The 19,663-nt window shown below is 35.5% G+C and overlaps 2 protein-coding genes across 2 annotated transcripts; both read left to right on the forward strand.

The window, feature by feature from the left end:
• The first annotated feature begins 1,500 nt into the window (after window positions 1-1,500).
• LOC113282071 (GTPase activating protein 1-like) lies at window positions 1,501-5,035 on the forward strand. Its single transcript, XM_026531003.1, has 3 exons — window positions 1,501-1,954; window positions 2,809-2,904; window positions 4,424-5,035. Exons 1-3 carry the CDS (start codon window positions 1,760-1,762, stop codon window positions 4,712-4,714), a joined length of 582 nt encoding a protein of 193 aa, XP_026386788.1. The 5' UTR covers window positions 1,501-1,759; the 3' UTR covers window positions 4,715-5,035.
• Window positions 5,036-16,135: 11,100 nt separating this feature from the next.
• On the forward strand, window positions 16,136-19,413 carry LOC113282072 (probable auxin efflux carrier component 1c). The gene is made up of 6 exons (XM_026531004.1): window positions 16,136-17,601; window positions 17,685-17,952; window positions 18,116-18,201; window positions 18,484-18,641; window positions 18,833-18,909; window positions 19,012-19,413. The coding sequence occupies exons 1-6, from the start codon at window positions 16,335-16,337 to the stop codon at window positions 19,076-19,078; spliced, it is 1,923 nt and encodes a 640-aa protein (XP_026386789.1). The 5' UTR covers window positions 16,136-16,334; the 3' UTR covers window positions 19,079-19,413.
• The last annotated feature ends 250 nt before the right edge of the window (window positions 19,414-19,663 follow it).

Below are 19,663 nucleotides of genomic sequence, written 5' to 3' on the forward strand. Positions count from 1 at the left end.
TATGGTGGGTGAATCAGACTTGGATTCATCCGACGCAGATTGATAGTTTTAGGAGTTTTTGTGTAGATTTTGTGGGTAGTTCTCACAAGACTATAACTCGTCCACCAGGGTCACCTAGGGGTTCAAAGACTTGATGCACGTGCTAAGTGGATCCTTGATTCCTACAAAAAGGAGTAGATTTGAAATGAATTAAAGTATGAATAATTTTTTTTTCTTACGAAAACGAAACCATCAATTTATATATGACAACATAAAAATCCGATTATGGGAATCGGATTTTATCTTCACATACTTGAACCAATTCTTGATGTCCTTCTTAAATACCAAAACACCAACCCAGAATCGGTTTTATGAGTGCATGAACGTAAACCGATTCTGGATAGTGTTTTTCGAAAAAAAATAATCATATTTTTTCAGTTGTTTGATGTTGATCGATTTACATTAGTTGATCTCACATCTAATACGGTGAATCAACACTTAAAATGATTAATTAACACTAATTAATCGGGGATATAATGGATAGAAAGAGAATAATTGGTTAAGGGTTTTGGGAAATTACTTCCTAATGATCTTTTTTGTCTTTTAGTAACAAACCCCAAATAAATGCCGCCTGTCCCAACTTAAGAAGCTTTTGAAAAAGCAAAGAGGTCCAAGTAGTGAAAAGAAAATGAAATGGATATCCCCATAATTAATAAAGGGGATACTAATATTATCGGGATGATACCAATACAAAAATCCAATGGTCCTCATTACTTGCTTTATATGGATATTGATTGATATTCCCCTGAACTTCTGGTATCCCCTTCTATAAATTATGTCAAATGAGCAGGATTGGGAAAGATGTTTTCAATGTGTACAAAAGTGCTAAACATCTATAGTTAGCCATATTAGGGTTTATCTTCGATCACAAAGTGTGTTGACCAGGTTGAGGTCGTGATATTAACATTTACAGAAAAACGGTCAAGGTATAGGTCGTTCTCTGTTTTACTTGATGTCCCAAGCTTTAAGATGAGGTAACTACTCCATTAGCTATACGTGTACGATCGGTGACTATAACTCGAGGAGCAGCGGGGGGATGGGGGACCGATGTAGGTGGGTACCCTCTTTTTTGGTCCAGGTACTTTCTCGTTTTCCAGAAAAAAAATCAAGGCTAAGAAAAAAAAGTGATGATATTTCTCCGTAACGGAGAAATATTAGTTCTACGATAACTAATTTTGTGTTTTTCCTCGCTAATGGCAACAATCACCAGCCATCCATGTTGCGGTATGCTTCTGTGCTTTCATGTTCCAGGTTGATCAGCAACGCGTAATTTCAGACAGTAATTATCGTCTGTTCCATGCTGACCACTTCAAATTTGGCAACATTCTAGGATCCCGACAACATTATAGTATTTATAGGCGTCCATTAAATACCACACAACTCGGGGTATCTCCACTTGAGAAAAGTCAAGTCAGTCTTTTTTGTCCACAAATATTTAACCATTTTAGTCTAAATATTTTCCCAAAAAATCACAAAAAGAAAAAAAGAATATGACCATTTTAAAGTGGATTTGATCTGGAAAAAAGTCTCTCTTTTGTTCCATTAATTCATTAAATAAGCAATAAAAAAGAAGAAATTTGTAGAACTACAGTCCCTTTTCTCTTCTGGTGTCTTTTCACATTAATTGAAATTAATTTGTTTATGGTATTATTTTTATAGCTTTTTCAGAATTGATTTATTACGACGTAAGTGGGGTCTTATATACAGAAGGATTGTCAAAATGGAGGAATCATCGCATCAAAGTCCAACTTATTCTAATTTCTCTTCACCACCATCTTCTCCATCTTCCCAAACACCATTTTCAATGGATAACTTGTTGGGTCTTCTCAGAATTAAAGTCATCCGTGGGATGAATTTAGCTATTCGGGATGTTCTTACTAGTGATCCCTATGTTGTCGTCAAGATGGGTAAACAGGTTTGATTTTAGAAACTTCATTTTTTTTTTTTTTTTTTCTTGCTATTTTTTGGTATTTTGAATGTGACCCATTTGTTGATTCTTGATTATTATTATTTTTTTTAGTATTTTCGTATGTTTTTGAGTGATCTACAAATTTGGATGGGATATGACCAAACCCTTCATGGGTTAAAGAGTTTTTGTTTATATCTGTAGAGAAAGGTGTGAGCTTGCCAATTAAGTTCTTATACTTCTGTAGAATTCTAAGTTGATGAGAAATTTTGGCCAAATTTTATTTTGATGTTCAATGGTCATGTTTTAATTTTTGTTGCTCCTCTCTTCGTGCTGTTATATATCATAGTTAATCACTAGAAATCTCACTCTTTTTTGTGACAACAACAGAGAAGGTTTGTTATTTACTTCCTCTTGATTTTAGAATCTGCTAAAAATACCTATCAAGTTAATTTGCAACTTCAGAGAGACAAAGTAATCTTGGGTTTCCCCTCATTCTTCAGCTGACTTGTTTGATTTTTAGTCCATGTCAAAAATGAGACAAAATATTCTTCTAAGTTTCCAGAGTTTACTTATCTAGTGTGCTGTACTGATTATATTATTAAAAAAATCTAGGCCGGTTTCCCGCTGTAGCGAAATCTTCTGAAGGTTGTCATTTCCAAATTCATGCTTATATGTAGTGCTAGTTGTTCGGTGGTTTGTTTGAGTTTTGGATAGAATCCATGGTAGGAGGCGAAAAGAAGGTCTTGTTGTCATACAAAGAGAGAGATAGTTACTTCTTCATCTTAATCTTGTTTGTTAAATTTTTAGTCGGTGGTATTGTTTTTGTGATTGTGTAACGAATGTTGCAAAATTTGATGCAGAAACTCAAGACTCGTGTGATTAAAAAAGATGTAAACCCTGAGTGGAATGAAGATCTAACTCTTTGTGTTCAAGATCCTAATTTGCCAGTCAAACTTGTAAGTATTCTTCCCTATAAACTAAAATGGTTGGACATTTGCTGTACAACAGCAATTTTTTGCTAAAACTTGTGACAAGAAAATCTTGTTCGATTGCTACATTTTTGGGTTATACATACCTTCTGTCTCTGCATTAACATTTAGATAGTTTTTTTTGTACATGTTGCCATTACTGATTTACTGAATTCTCTTTGCTGGTGCGAAACAATTGTGTCTGTACATACTTGTCAAATGCTTCTCAATTCAATGGGTACCTCGAGAGTGTTTCTTTCATTCAGACTTTAGTACTCCCTCCGTCCCTAATTAGATGACCTAGTTAAAATTTACTAGTAAATTTAGAAATGATTTATCTCTCAAACTATACAACGGATTTTCGTAAACTTTGTATCATTGGAAAGCATTTTAAAACACCTACCTAATGAATATAAATATGGCTATCAAATTTTACATATTTCTTATAATAATACTAATCTAGTACTCCACTTATTTATGGTATAGGTCATCTAATTAGGGACGGAGGTAGTAATATTTATCGTTGAAAGATGGTTTATGTGTATATTTTCTTTGTTGAAACTTGAAAGGATTAAACGGTGTATCGTTATGACTCACTTAAGTTTGGAACTTCACCTCGCCATTAGCCCATAAGTAATAAACTTAAGTACATCTTCACGTACTTGTGCCAAACAGCAAATTAATCAGTTATGGCTGTTAAAAAACAAAATGTAATTTTCTTGCTGATTCCCAGTAAAGTCGGTTAAGTTTTTATCTTGTAGTTACAGCTTTTCTAGGGTGCTAAAGATGATACTCTGTATAGCCAACATAATTAAAGATCGTGTTTGAGTTTTGAATCAGTCTGCCTAGACCTTGTCAAGATACTTGGCTGAGGAATATGTACTAGAAAGAAAAGAATGCTACTGTCTGTCATCATTTCTGTCACTTGCAGCCATTAATACTCAGTTTAGTAGAGGAATAATGCCTGGGAACAGATTTTCAGTACTCAATTGAGGAAAGAACCCAGACATAGAACGAAGTTCACTATATGTTATCTATCTTTTACACACAGCAAGACATTCCATGAATTGATATGGCTGTTTTGCCTTTCCTTTATGAACTGCACGAGCCCAATAGGAAAAAGGGGACTAGTACTAGCAGAAATACCTCCTAGTCCACAGGGTAGCATATGCATTGAGTTCATAAACTGTGAGACTTTTCTTTAGTTTCGCTTCTCTACCAGGATATTGGCAAAATGTGGCTTAAGATTTGCGGGTCTTTGAAAGTGCTTATGCAATCTTTAATCTTCAGTTGTACAATTGGGAACTGCTTCCTATCTGTTCTGCCTTGATGCTTTCCGTATTTCATTTTATATGACATTTGAGTCTAATCTTATTGTTTCCAGTTGCTGGAAAATACTGCACGAAGTTTAAGACACATATGAGCCATTTTTTCCCCTTACAAATTTTCTATGTGGTTACTGGAATCAGTAAATATTTCTCATGATCGTATTTATTGGTTTTCGCAGACAGTGTATGACAAGGACACATTCAGTTTAGATGACAAAATGGGTTATGCTGAATTTGATATAAAACCATTTTTAGAGGCTGTGAAGATGCATTTAGTCGGACTTCCAAATGGTACCATAGTTACAAAAGTGACCCCAGGCAGGAAAAACTGTTTATCTGAAGAAAGCATTATTATGGTGGAGGATAATAAAGTTGTTCAGAATATGATTCTCAGGCTCAGAGATGTTGAGTGTGGTGAAATTGAACTTCAACTCCAGTGGATTGATCTGCCAGGTGCCAAGCGTGTTTAATTAGGGGTTTCTATATATGTAACGTAACACCTGAATGGGTGCTAGTATATATTCCTATTGGAAAAACATACTAAACTGGTTGATGCTTCAATGGCAGACTTCCAGGTTAGTATTTAAAACCAGAGAATGATGTTTCGTGAAATCTTTAGGCTTGTAATTTTAGCAGTATTTCTGAACTTATGCACTGGTTTGGCATTATAGAGGTGACTAGAAACTTGTACGAAGAATGTGTTTCTCCTTTCACTTATGGCCATACCTACAAACCGTCCAATCTGTAATATATTAGCAGTATGTGCAATTTCATATTTGGTTTGAACTCAAGTCAGAACTGGTCTGCCTTAGAACTTGTTTGTTTGCAGCTGACTCGGCGTCTGAATCTGAGTCAACCCCTGACTCGGACCGAGTCAGCAGTCAGACCGTTTGTTTTCCATTTTGAGTCAGATCTGACTCGACCTCTGACTCAGACATAACCCCTGACTCGGACTCATTTGAGTAAGGTAACAAAATACCCCTGACTCATGGGACCAAACCACTGACTCACTTATTTCCGAGTCAGATGAGTCAGATCTGACTCAAAACAAACATATCGACTCAGATTCAGATGAGTCAGGTGATTTCACTCAGATCCAGATGATTCAGATCCAGACGACTCAGATGAGTCAGGAGTAAACAAACATGGTGTTAGACTTTCATAGTGTATTTAGAAGATGGAAATGGAGTAGTTTTCTCTTGATATGATTCCTGAAATGTTGTTTCCGAGGGGTGAGACAATATTTTCCTCCCTTTTGGGATTAAGATTCCAGCGTCGAGGAACTTAAAAGTTGCAGAAGGATATTCCACCCTGTAAGCCAACTTGCCAAACAGTAAACAAAGTGACCCTAAGTTGGAAAGGAAAAAAGCACATATGTTCTTGTACGAGTCTTAAGGAACATCATGTGTTCCAAGGAGGAGTTTGAAAATGTAGGTGAGACATGAGAGCGGTGAAGCAACGATAAGAAGATAGCCGTGCAGCCGTGCTTTAATATAATCAAAAGAGATATTGAAAACTGCTCCAAGTGCTGCGATGCGTGCAACTAAACGTGGTCTTGGACTCTTGGTTGCTCATTCCCACTTCAGACTTCTATGCTACCACCCACTGTCTCTTTCTGACACACTTCCTTTTTTCCTCGGCCAATTATTATTAGAATCTTATATTCAATGGCTTTTTGATCTTTTGTCGCCTGCTCTTCTCATTAGTTGCCTCCTAAAACATCAACTCCTACCTTTTTACATCAAGTTTTGAGACGTTGGAGTATTTAAATTTGCCAAGCCAAGTTTTCGTTTGAGACCAGCCTGGTGTTGGAGTATAGACGTAGGTTGCAGGATAACATCATTGTCAAGATAGTCAAAAGTCTCAAACTGGTAACTTTTCATTTCAGCATCTCAACCAAGTCAACGGTCAACATATTCCGTCTACATTTGTGAACCGAACAGAAAAGGTTGCTGCAGGGTTACCAGTGCCGAGCAAAATCAACCCTTCAATCATATGGAATTTGGCCCCAACCTTAGAATCAAATTTAGGTTTGTGCTTCAGACAGATTTGTCATGTCAACAAATAAGAAACTGAGTGGAAAACTAGGCTTGTTTTTCTAGTACAACAATCGATGGTGAAATAGCATGCGCAAAGAATATCCGGGAGATTCATTTTCGGCAGGAGAATATTTGAAATGATGACTGCTTTTGAACAGCAAAAAAAAGTCCGTTGATTTTGAGGTTATCTTATAAGCCAAAGGGTTACTGGAGGCTGGGCTGTACCGACGCGGACACAACACGATACGGACACTATAAATTTTTTTAAAAATTAGGACGCGGACACGTATATACATATTTTATATATATATTATTTATATATACAAGTATGTATTTATACAGCAAAGTCAACAGTTTCGATCATAAAAATTAGAAAATAATGCTACATGTGTATAAATTTCAAAAGAAAATGAGAAATCGTTTGTTTATACACATCGAAGGTCAAGCAATCAATCACTATTAAACACATGACACAACCAAAATGCATTATTAGAACAACACATGCCCAACCAAAGATATATGTGATGTCATTTCCAATTACAAAACCCTAGTAAAGACTTAAATGATTGATCTAATTGTTTGTCTTTCTTCATTTAGTTAATAATATTAAAAATAAAGGAAGAATTTTAAATGAAAAAAAATGCTTTAAATTCGAGTCATCGGTGCGTCCAAATAAGACGCGTGCAGGACGCGCATATTGGTGCGTCGGACACGCGTCGTGTCAGCGTTCAACGTGCGTCGACGCGGACACGACTCAAAAAACGGAGCATCCGTGCAACCCAGATTGGAGGTTGCGTTTGCCTGGAAGTGCTAATTAGACGTTTTCCTTGCTCTTTCTAATACTCCTTTTTTTATGTTGTGTCATGTTTTCAGTTAAAAAGTTTGCTCCCATGTTGCTCGAGCATTTTTCATGATTATAATTTAACTCAGATTGTTTAAAGATTGGTCAGTTTATTTATTCAAAATTGCAAAATTTACCACTGAGTTAATTAATTTTTATGTTAGGAAAAATCTATTAAAGATGTGAACCGTAAAATACCGAGCAATGTCAGGAAGATCCTTCCATCTTTTGTTTGATCCTTCCATCTTTTCTTTGTAACTATGTTCCGAAATCGTTTGTTCATGACAAGATTTATGGCTTGTTTTGAGACCATGTACACGTTCATGTCCCCCTCATTCGTGTTTCATCTTTTCTCTCTTATCAAATATATATTGATGCATTGGGTCGTTGTTAAAAAATGAACTACCAACTAAATTATTGACAATAATATTACAATGAATGAAACACCTACGAAATGCCAAACAATATTAACTTCTTCCATTTATTTGACCGTTGGAGGTTGACGAAAAGAATAGCTAGGCTCATCAAATCGAAATAATATCTTACTACTTTAAACTAAATTCCATTTGAACAAAACAATTTGTATTCATGATAATCACTTTTTCCTTGTCCAACCTTAGGAAAAGAATTTTCTCTCCGATTTTTATTTACATGTAAAACTACGATCTCGATTACTAACTTTTCGATTATTTGAAGATCGATTATTTGACGACCCCTTGATTCTTTGGAGATGTTACGTTTCACTTTTTGAGATTCCAAATGGTCATTTAATTATCGAATTCCGTTAGGGTGGCAATGAAAAAATTTACCGATTCCCACCCATAGTGGCCGAAGAAAATGGTCAAACTGCACTCCAATCTGAACATTACTCACCCCTTTCAAGATGAATCGGTTAACTCAACTTCAGACGATCATTTGAACCTAACTGATCGGCTAAGGTTAGGCTGAGAATTGGCTCATATTGAGAGGATGAGCGTGTCTCAGGTTGAGCCTATTGAGCAAGTCTGGGACGATAACGGCTAGTTCATCCCACAAGTTTTAATTCTTCTCCTAGAAATTCAATCATTTCCGTTCAAAAATAACACCTTCTCTAACTTTTCCATCCATAATTTCTGAATAATGGCCCAACCTTATATTAATCCTACAGAGTTTGCCTTATATGACGATTTTATCTCTTTATAGAAACTTTGTTGTATGTTATTCGGATAAGGGTATGAAACGACGTCAAGATGGTTTAGCGAGTTATTGGAGGAGGATTTATAACTTCTGCACTGGCACTGATAACCCAAATAATCGTAATATAGCTGGGTAGTTCAATCGATTAGGGATTATAAGAAAACAAGTTAGAAGGATCTATAAGTTTAGTTAGGGTTGCCATCAATATCAACTTAAGGGTAAAACCAATGGTGCAGTTGTATTGAGAGCTTGAGAGGAATGACAAGGATGAAAAGGAGCCAATTATGCTCACGAAACTCATTTCGAAATTCTTAAAGAATTTTTGATAACCCGTATAGGATGTTAAAAAGTGCATTTACGACTTAAGTAGGACGTTGATGGAGTTCTTATAAATTTAATTTTACTTTCACTTCTAAATAGAATAGTTCTAATTAAATGTAACAGTTTACATTAATAGACTTAATCTCAATTTCAATTTCAACTACAAATATTAAATTAAACTTCATTCTTTTAAACATAATTATAACTACTCAGTTCATCCCAGCTTCTGTCATATATGTCCTCTGCATCATACTCCCAAACCCTTTGAAAAAGCGGGGGTATAACAACCGCACCCAATAATTCGTTCGGCAATCTGTATGGACTAAACTCCAACTTAATTCTGAGAGCACCAACTTAAAAGCGAGACTCAATCAAGAATTATATCAAAGAGTTTATATCTTTTTCTCAATGCAATCAGCAAATCAAACAGATAGACATCCGCGAGCCTGATTGATATGAGAAATAACTTGGAAGATACCAAAGACCAATGATCAAGTGTCAATCAAGTTCTATCCAAGAAACAAGTTCGGATTTATCAATTGATTGAAGTACGCACAACCTGTGATATTTCAACTATATAAAAATATAATGCGGAAAAGAAATAACACAGACACCAGAATTTTTTTTAACGAGGAAACGCAAATGCATAAAAACCTTGGGACCTAGTCCAGGTTGAACACCACGCTGTATTAAGCCGCTACAGACTCTAGCCTACTACGAGTTAACTTCGGACTAGAATGTAGTTGAGCCCTAACCAAGTTTCACACCGATTAAGGTACAATCACGTTCCTTACGCCTCTAGAACCACGTCGGATTCCGCGCACTTTATTAGCTTAGATGATCTCACCCACAACCAAGAGTTGCTACAACCCAAAGTCGAAGACTTATAAACAAATTTGTCTCCCACCGATATGTATATTCTTTATTCTGATTTTGTTCTGTCTTTTGATAAAATCAAGGTAAACAGGAACCAACTAATAATCCGGTCTTATACACCCGAAGAGCATCCTAGAAAATATTAGTCACCTCACAATAACCCAATTGATTTATAGGAAAAGTTATTGCGGAATCACAAGAGTTTGAGACGAAGAACTTTTGTGATTACATTTTATATCTTACCTATCAGAGATAAATCTCGAGTAAATCTTAGAGAAGATAAAACTCAATACGATAGAATAAGTAAGATCAGAATATGCAAACTACAGAGAAAATAGTTGAATCTGGTTTCACGAATTCCAATGAAGTCTTCAATTCGTTAACCTAATAATGGTTTTGGAAAAACCTAGGTTAAAGGAGAATCGACTCTAGTACACAACTAGGAACACACAAAAATGTGGGGATTAGGTTTTCCCATTGCTAGAGTTCTCCCTTATATAGTCTTTCAAATCAGGGTTGCTTTCAATTAAAGCTAAGATAGCTTAGTAATAAAGCATTCAATATTCACCGTTAGATGAAATCCTGATCTAAGATTCAAGCTAAGCCTGCTTAGAAATAAAACAATCAATTTCCACCGTGAGATGGTCTTAGCTATTCAGACATAAATGAAATATACCTTCATTTAGATATGGTTTACCCTACCTAAACGTGTATATTGAGTTGGCTCAATAATAGTTAACCGAAGTTAGCCATATGCACACTTTTTCCTTAGGCATATTAATCTAACACTTATATATCAAATATGAAGATCAATGAATCATGAAAGATAATCAAATGAATCTAATTATGTTTCAAATAGAGTTGTTCAATTGTTCACTATCTCATAGAAATATATATGAACACATTGAATCGAAATCGGTTTGATTCGTAATCGTACAAAGTACTTATACAAGAATCAATTCATGAACATTAAGCCACGGTTTGAAAAGATTGCATTCCTTAGATCATAAATGTTTTAGTTCATGAGTATTTGAATCATACATGACCGATTCTAGAACTTTACCACTGTGTTCGCCAACCAGGTACGCGAACAGTAGCTCCTGACCTTGGCCTAGTCAAGCCGTTCGCAAACCTGGTGCGTGAACAACCGTTCCGGACCCAACTCAGGTAAACCTGTTTGCATGCTAGGTAGGAAAACAAGACTTCTGGACATTCTCGGGTAAATCCTTTTGCATACTAGGTACGCAAACAAGAGTTTCGGACCTGAGTCATCACATTACAGTTCGCATACTAGGTATGCATACCGTGTTGTATCCAGTCATGGGTAATTGTTCTAAACTCTCATTTCAGCCATTGAAACATCCTTAGAATACGACAGTGGTTGTCTCACACAAACCATTATCTTCAAGTAATTTTTAAGTGATTGAATGATCAATGCGAAACTTCCCAAGTTAACATCAAATGAATGTCTCACACAAATCATATAATATGTTCAAGGTAATTTTCACATGACCATCTTTTGACATTATATTCAGTTTCCAGCAAATAAATTGTTTCCAACTAAACTCGTCAAGAATAAGATGAACATAGCTAAAGCATAAAGATTCCAACACATATTTCGATAAATAGATAAGCGAGTTAAACTCAGTTTAAAATATCAAATGTGTATAATGTAAAATTCTATATAGCTATATGACTGAGTCTCATTAGAAGATAGAATATATTAGACTTCTGAGTGATAGATAAGTTTTAGTCTCCACATACCTTTTTTTGATGAAGTTCCTCCAAGATCCTCAGTAGATCTTCGTCTTCAATTGGTGAACGTCGTGAAGTCTAAATCTCAACTACACATTCTATCATAATCCGAGACGTAACTATAAATAGACTAGAAATCAAGTATATAGTTTTGATCAATAACTAAACTTGACAAACAAGCTTGAGATGGAAACACTTGCGAGTTCGATCGGCCAGTGTTCTAACACCCTTGATGTCATCTTGCATCTTGATATAATGCAACATGAGATCATTCACCTCGATTTCCAACCATTGATTTAATCCTAGAGCTTAAGATTCTTCAGGATCAAATGCTCTTCTGTAATCTTTATAACCTTGAGGATTTTGCTAAAGAATTGACAATATGGATATAATTCTTTTACTAGACGATATCCTTCCATTTGTATAATGTTGAATTGTTTGTCTTCCTCCATATCATGGGATGGTGGAGTCCTTATCTTGACTTCTTCAAAATTATGTGTGTGTAGAATAGTACCAACATTCCACCAATACAAACAATTTTTTTTTTTCTGATGCTTCTTCCATCAATATGGTATAAAGTAAACCAAGAAAATTTATATACAATAATTTTAGCACCATGCAGTAGATTCCGATAAAAAAATTTTAACTTCGTACCAACTATCTCCTCGTTTTTGAACAGTGCTATCTCGCTCGACTAATGACCTTGAGCTCTAGCTAATTCTGAACCGGAAAGTATATTAGGGTTGGTTTCTTCATCCGAACTTGATTGTATTGTCGGTATAAGTTGACTGGATTAATTCCTAGGTGGTTTTCATTTTTTTTTATTCCACCTAATATCTTGAGATTGAGATATTTCTATCAAAAAATTTAGAGAAGTTGAATAAAAATCAGAAGGATTTTCGGTGGAGAAACATTATGGAAAAGATTAAATTTGGTATGAGTTGAGTGTTTGACAGAGCATGTTATTTGTACGGATAGAAAAACTAGCTTTTTTTTAGCTGTTGAAAAATGACCATTATTATTGGAATTTGTGTAATATCCTGATTCAGCAAGTAGGATATGTTGAATAAAATATAGGTAATGGCTCGTCCTTTATTAACACCTAGGAATTTTCAGCACAGTTGCTCGTGCAGGAGTAATCCAGGGATGAGCGTCCTCCCGGAAACTCACTGCTTGATGACCACAACGAGTGCCCATACAATATCCCAAACTATTAGATGACAGCAGTGGCGGAGTGGGAACGTATCGGTTGATGGTCGAGTCATTACAACTTGACTTGATCGTAGGAACTTAAAACGAAGTATGTAGAAAAATTAAGTGGGGACAATATAGATGGAGGGTTGATTCATTGCAACTTGAATCGATCGTAGGAACTTGAGACGAAGCATGTACGAAAAACTCTTTTTCCAATGTGGGAAATCGAGTTTTCCCATCCACGTGGACCATCAAATAGACTTATTTGTCAAGATTACCCCCCACCCCACCCACCCCCACCCCCACTTAGGGACGAGCTTATGAAGGGGCTAAACTAGGCTTTAACTCGTCTCATGTTTGCCCAACAAAAAATTGATATGAAATTTTGAAAGTTTGTATTTAGCGCGTCTATAATAATTATGTTATTCGTAGGCTATGCAATTTCTGTACATGTGAATGAGAAACTAAGCTCAAATCTTATTTAAAGCAAAATACCTACTTCTTCTCAACATATCAATCTCCAAAAAGAAAAAAATTCATGAACTTTAAATTCCTTTCAATAGTTGCGCTTATTATAATTTTATTTGGTTTAATCTCTATTTGTCTATCTAGTACTAATATTTTATAGGTGAATCATAACACTCTCACGATTCGTTCTAAAAATTTTATTGCAGCTTTTATCCCTATCCAACAAAACTACTTGTTATAAATAACATCTTGTTGTTGCATCGAAACATAAGAATGTTGACTAATCTGGCTAATGTTGAACTCGGTAAAATGAAATGGTTGAATAATTAAAAAATCGGATTATTCAGGAATACACATTGAATTCTGAGATTACGCATTGAATTTCTGGTAGTAGATCCATAATCAAAACGTTTTTATGGTTATTCCAGAAGAAATGACACAAAAGATACGGTAAAACTAAGACATTTATTGTATGAGGTCTACCCAATGCTAGATGGAGAGGCGCATAATAGATTGATATGAACATCATGAGTTGTCCTGTAACAAAACCCATTGTTGCCGATACCTCCTTTTCGGTTCTTTCTTCCATAACCCGAGCTCGGAGAAGGAAGAGATAAGAAGGTCCTATGGAGAGTGTGGTCAGAAATCAATAATAGAGTCTGACCACAACGATCGAAATTATTATGTTCATGCATAAGGATAATAGATTACCTAGAAGAAAAGATTTCAAAATCATCAAAACCCCCATTTTTTTCTTTTTTATTGCAATTTCTCGATTATCATATGATAATTTCTTAACTTTCCATGTATAGAAATAGAAACAGATAGACTAGAAATGACATTTCTTATGTCAATGACACCAAAGGGATATTAAATGAATGGAATTGAGATATGGATGGAATATAATGACATAGAGACACTCTGAGGTTCCCTATGAAATGAGGCATGGAGTGGAGCCACCACGAAGAAGTTCTGGGAGTTACGAAGGAAGCTTCAGGCTCATATTGGTCATGGGTTGAGAATGGGAATTGAACTTTATGAGCTCGAATTTCCCGTTGTTCCTCAGTAGCTCAATGGTAGAGAGGTTGACTGTTAACTTATTGGTCGTAGGTTTGAATCCTATTTGGGGAGATTTTATTCATTCTGAATGAAATGAAAGGGCCCGCGTTGATCGTTAGGAGTAGATAACTCGTTCTATGTCTTTTTTTCTATTGCATTCTATCCCATCGTATCACATTCTGACCTGTGATATTTGAGAATCACCATGGGAATGGAATCTCACCCTATATGAGTGATAATTAGGAAAATGCCAAGTATTATTGAAGAAAAAGTCAAAGAAATATGGTACTTCTGCCACAACTTTGTCGAAGAGGGTAGGAAAATTTTCTGGCAAATATCGAGTGTTCGTCCCTTGATAATTTATATTTTTCTCCTTAAATTATCTTATTTTGATGAATATGGATCGGCGATACCTAGTATCCGCCTAACATTATTTGGACGGATATTAAGTATCCTCCCAAATGTAGCCAAGCCTTACTGTGTTATTTTATTTTATTTCTTCTTAATGCCTTCAGATTTTAAAAAATTATGTTGACAACATCGACTAGAAGAATAAACATGTTGTTCCCTTTTGGTAACTCAACGGTTCGCTTCGCTGTCCTTTTCACGACAAAGCTCTCTGCACAATTAGTGTTGATTATAAACTAAAATGGCTGACACCTCAAAACCTTGCCCTTAAGGGTCCATCGCATTTGTACGAAGGGTTCAGATTGAGCCACATCATGGCGGATGAATTTGGGAATGTCAAGCATTTCCGAATTATAAATCCAGAAACACCTTAATGTCAAAAATAATGTTACTCACTTGGAGTACAAAACCAATGTCATAAAATCCATCATCATCGTCGTAGGAAACATCTACTGAAAACCCATATATTGAACGAAAATGCTTGACACTCCCTTTTTTTTATCCCCGTACTTTTTTCCCATAACGTGTCGTAAGGATATTAGTCCACGACATTCATCCTCGGACCCACCATAGGCCCTTAAGGGTTCACCACAACATAAAGATTGTAGACAAAAAACATGTCATTAGGGATAAAATGGAGGCAAGAAGTGGAGGGTGTCAACTGTCAAGCATTGGGTTAACAGATTATTTAGACCTCTACCCTGATTGCCTGAAACACTGTTTGTTTTCCCACAGTAGTAATTGCTCTAACAACATAAAACTGCAACGGGTGACCATTACCATTAGCCTAGGTCGTGACATAATGACATTCACCTTATAAATTCAATGATTCATCCATTGGGAAGATTAAGACATGAGTGAGCAGAGCACCTTAGCAAAGTCCAGATGGAAGGCATGTTAACATTTTAAAACATTGGTGCAGGCCCAACATTTTAAACACACATGATTCGGCTTTTCTACTTTTCTTTTTCCTCTTTACTCATCTCACTTTTTAACTAGACTATCAATTTCTTAATCTAAAAGATAAGTAAAAGAATTAGTAAATAAACTAAAACAAAAACGTACTTATAAACCTAAAGTCTCTTTTTTCTCTTCTTAATGCTTTGGGGGCCGGGACTCTGGAGAGACAGGGAAAAATATAACAACTAAAACCCAACTCCGAAAGTTACACACTGGCACAGTTTTTATCATGAGTATATATGTATCAGAAGGATCCATTGACATGCTTATATTGATACTAATATCTTGTCATTTTTGTGTGACGTTTAAATGAAAACTAATTACAGATTAATTTTTAAATTAATTTTCTCGTTGAATATGACTCACCTATTATAAAAAAATTAGTGCATTCGTTATGCGTAATCTTTCTATTTATCAGTTTAAATTTCAGATGTATAATTTTAAGAGTAGACTTTGAGCCGTTATCTTTCGCAAAATTAATTACTTTATTCTTAAGAATCATCTTGTGGTAAATTTTTATTTTGTCTGATGTTATTCTTACATTCCAACAGAGATATAATTTCTGGTACAGTATTAAAGTCGTTAGGTGATATTGGTGAAATCTGAATTTAAAATTTATCGGCATCACTAACATTCTGTGAAATTTGAGTTCAAAACTTGTCAGTATCGTTGATATTTAGTGCAATCGGAGTTTAAAATTTGCCATCAACATCCTTTGCAGAAAAAAAAAAAAAATAAAAAATAAAAAAAAATAAAAAATAATGGAGTATATACTGGAGCAATAGTCATCGATTGTAGTAGCTAAATAGTAGTATTTTGCTTGTGTAGTCTCTCGACTCTCTCCACTACACAAACACAAATAAAAATATTCACAAAACATATGCTTCTTGGAATCCTAAATCTTCCTTCTTATTTTTCTTCTTTGTTGTTTCATTTCTCTGATCCATTGATTTTGAAGTAAAATTCTCACCATCACCATCATCGGAAGAAAAGATGATCAGTTTATCAGATTTCGATCATGTTATGACAGCAGTGGTACCACTATATGTAGCTATGATATTAGCTTATGGTTCTGTAAAATGGTGGAAAATATTCTCACCTGATCAATGTTCCGGTATCAACAGATTTGTTGCTCTGTTCGCTGTACCACTTCTATCCTTCCATTTCATCTCTACAAACAATCCATACACCATGAACGTACGCTTCATTGCAGCTGATACACTTCAAAAACTCATGGTTTTATCAGTACTATTCGTCTGGTGTAAGCTAAGTAAAAGAGGTTGTTTAGAATGGACGATAACATTATTCTCTGTTTCAACACTTCCAAATACTCTTGTCATGGGTATTCCATTACTCAAAGGAATGTATGGTGAATTCTCTGGTAGTTTAATGGTTCAAATTGTCGTTCTTCAATGTATTATTTGGTATACGTTGATGTTGTTCTTGTTTGAATACAGAGGAGCTAAGTTGCTTATAACTGAACAGTTCCCTGATACTGCTGGTTCAATTGTATCAATAACAGTTGATTCAGATGTCATGTCTTTAGATGGTAGACATGATTTGTTAGAGACTGAAGCTGAGATTAAAGAAGATGGTAAACTTCATGTCACTGTTAGGAAATCAAATGCATCAAGGTCTGAAATCTTTTCAAGAAGATCACATGGTTTTTCATCAACAACACCAAGACCATCAAATCTAACTAATGCAGAAATCTATTCACTTCAATCATCAAGAAATCCAACTCCTAGGGGTTCAAGTTTTAATCATACAGATTTCTATTCAATGGTTGCTGGTGGTAATGGTGTTGCTGGTAGAACTTCAAATTTTGGTGCTTCTGATGTTTATGGACTTAACAATACATCAAGAGGTCCAACTCCAAGACCATCAAACTATGAAGATGATACTAATAACAAATCAAGATTTCCTCATCATGCTCCTACTGGTACACATTATCCTGCTCCTAACCCTGGAATGTTTTCTCCTACTACTGCTTCAAAACCTGTTCCTGGCTCCACAACTACTGCTACTCTCACTAATACTGTTAATAATAGTACTACTAGTGCCAAGAAGCCTAATGGTGGTGCTGGTGGTGGTGGTCAAGTACAAAAATCAGAAGAAGGAACAAAAGACCTTCATATGTTTGTTTGGAGTTCAAGTGCTTCTCCTGTTTCTGATGTTTTTGGTGGTGGTCAAGATTATGGAGCTATTCATCAAGATCAGTCCACTAAAGAAGTTAAAATGGCTGTTTCCCCTGGCAAAGGTACTTTCTTTTTCTTTTTTCTTCTTCTTTTTTGGAGGTTGATTTTGATTGATTTGTTTTAATGTTTGGCTTGTTGTTTACAGGTGATCAAGTTCATCATAATATGCATCATCATCATCATCAACAACAACAGGAAGAGTATTTAGAAAGAGAGGAATTCACTTTTGGTAACAGAGGAGTAGGAGTTGAAATGGAAGAACCTACAAAGATCAGTGATAGTAGAGGAAAAGCAATGCCACCAACCAGTGTCATGACAAGACTTATCCTGATCATGGTTTGGAGAAAACTCATCAGAAATCCAAACACTTATTCAAGTTTAATTGGTTTAATCTGGTCTCTTGTTTGTTTCAGGTAAATTTAAATTAACAAGAAGAAAAAAACATTCTTCAGCTTTATTATTCTATAAACAACATTCTTGAGTTTGTTAGATTTTTTTTCTTTATTTTTTAGTTTACTTTTTACTTTACTGAATTTGGGTTTGGTTTGGTTTGGTTTGGGTGTTTTGTTTCTGCAGGTGGCATGTTGAGATGCCAGCCATTATAGCCAAGTCCGTTTCCATACTGTCTGATGCAGGTCTTGGCATGGCCATGTTCAGTCTTGGTCAGTCTCTATCTCATACACCACTCTCCCTCCCCAAAATATTCCTCTATTCTCTTTCTGTATCTTACTTTACTGTACAAAAAACCTTTATTTTTTCTTTAATTAAGAAAGCAAAAAAAAACCCAAGTGCTCATCAAGATGTTAATTAAACACCTGCTAAGTGTTCTTTAATGACATATTAGTGGTGTTGTTGATGATGATGAGGATGATGATGATGGTATTACGATGATTAAAGGGTAGACATGTGATGGGCATTATGTGTTTGTTTTTTTTACTTGACAGGGTTATTCATGGCATTGCAACCAAGGATCATAGCATGTGGGAATACCATAGCAGCTTTTACTATGGGTGTGAGATTCCTTGCAGGCCCAGCTGTTATGGCAGCTGCTTCTTTTGCTGTTGGTCTTAAGGGTGATCTCTTACATGTCGCCATTGTACAGGTCCTCCCTTCTCCTTCTAAAACAAAATCTTTGTTTATCTTTGCCTCCTTCTGACAGAACGAATCCAAAAACACTTTATAAGAAAAATGGAAAAAGAATTTGAAAAAAAAAATTATTTTTCTTTGGCCAATATAAATTTGTTAATTTTGTGTTTGTTTGGTACTTTTTTTGTTTGGATGTTAATGAAACAGGCAGCTCTACCACAAGGAATTGTCCCCTTTGTATTTGCTAAAGAATATAACGTACATCCTGATATCCTCAGCACTGGGTCAGTAGTCCCAAAACCAAAAAATTATCATCTCTAATCTAATCTTTGTTTAGTTTTCTAATTTAGATGAAAGTTTGATTTATTATGGGTTTGATTCGGCAGGGTTATCTTTGGGATGTTAATTGCGCTACCAATAACACTGGTTTACTACATTCTGTTGGGGCTTTAAGATGAAAGCTTTAGCCTTAGAACCACCCGCAGTTTCTGGGTGGTTTTCAATTGATCCGGACAAAATACAAAACCATACGACACGACGGATTAGGCATCGAGATAACCGAAAGAATTCGAAGACAACCGGAAAGTGAGCTTAAGAAATGAACGGAATGAGCAATGTTGGTAAACTGAATGGGAAATATTTGATTAGTGGTTCTAATATAGGGAGTTTAGGAATTGTGTTTAATCTTGCTTAGTAAAAAAAAACATGTGTAAAATCTTTTTCTTAATTTTTTTTGTTTTGTTGATTCGCCAGTTAATTAATTAATCAATCACTCACTTTTGGATTCATTAAGTTCCCATACCGGAACAAGATAAAGACTTTACTCTTTTGGGCGTTACCCTGATGAATGCATATCCTCACCAAATGAATGAAAAATGCATTAAAACTTGATAGAATTTGGACATGAATTGTATGCTGATGCGATGGGACCTTCTTCTTCTTCCTCCTCAGATAATGAGAGAGGGAGAATGCAAGTGAAGTGAAGTGAGTGGGTTGAGTGATGGGTAATGGGTCCTACCATCCATTTCGGAGGAGAGT

Source organism: Papaver somniferum, chromosome 5, assembly GCF_003573695.1.
Source record: "Papaver somniferum cultivar HN1 chromosome 5, ASM357369v1, whole genome shotgun sequence".
NCBI lineage: Eukaryota > Viridiplantae > Streptophyta > Magnoliopsida > Ranunculales > Papaveraceae > Papaver > Papaver somniferum.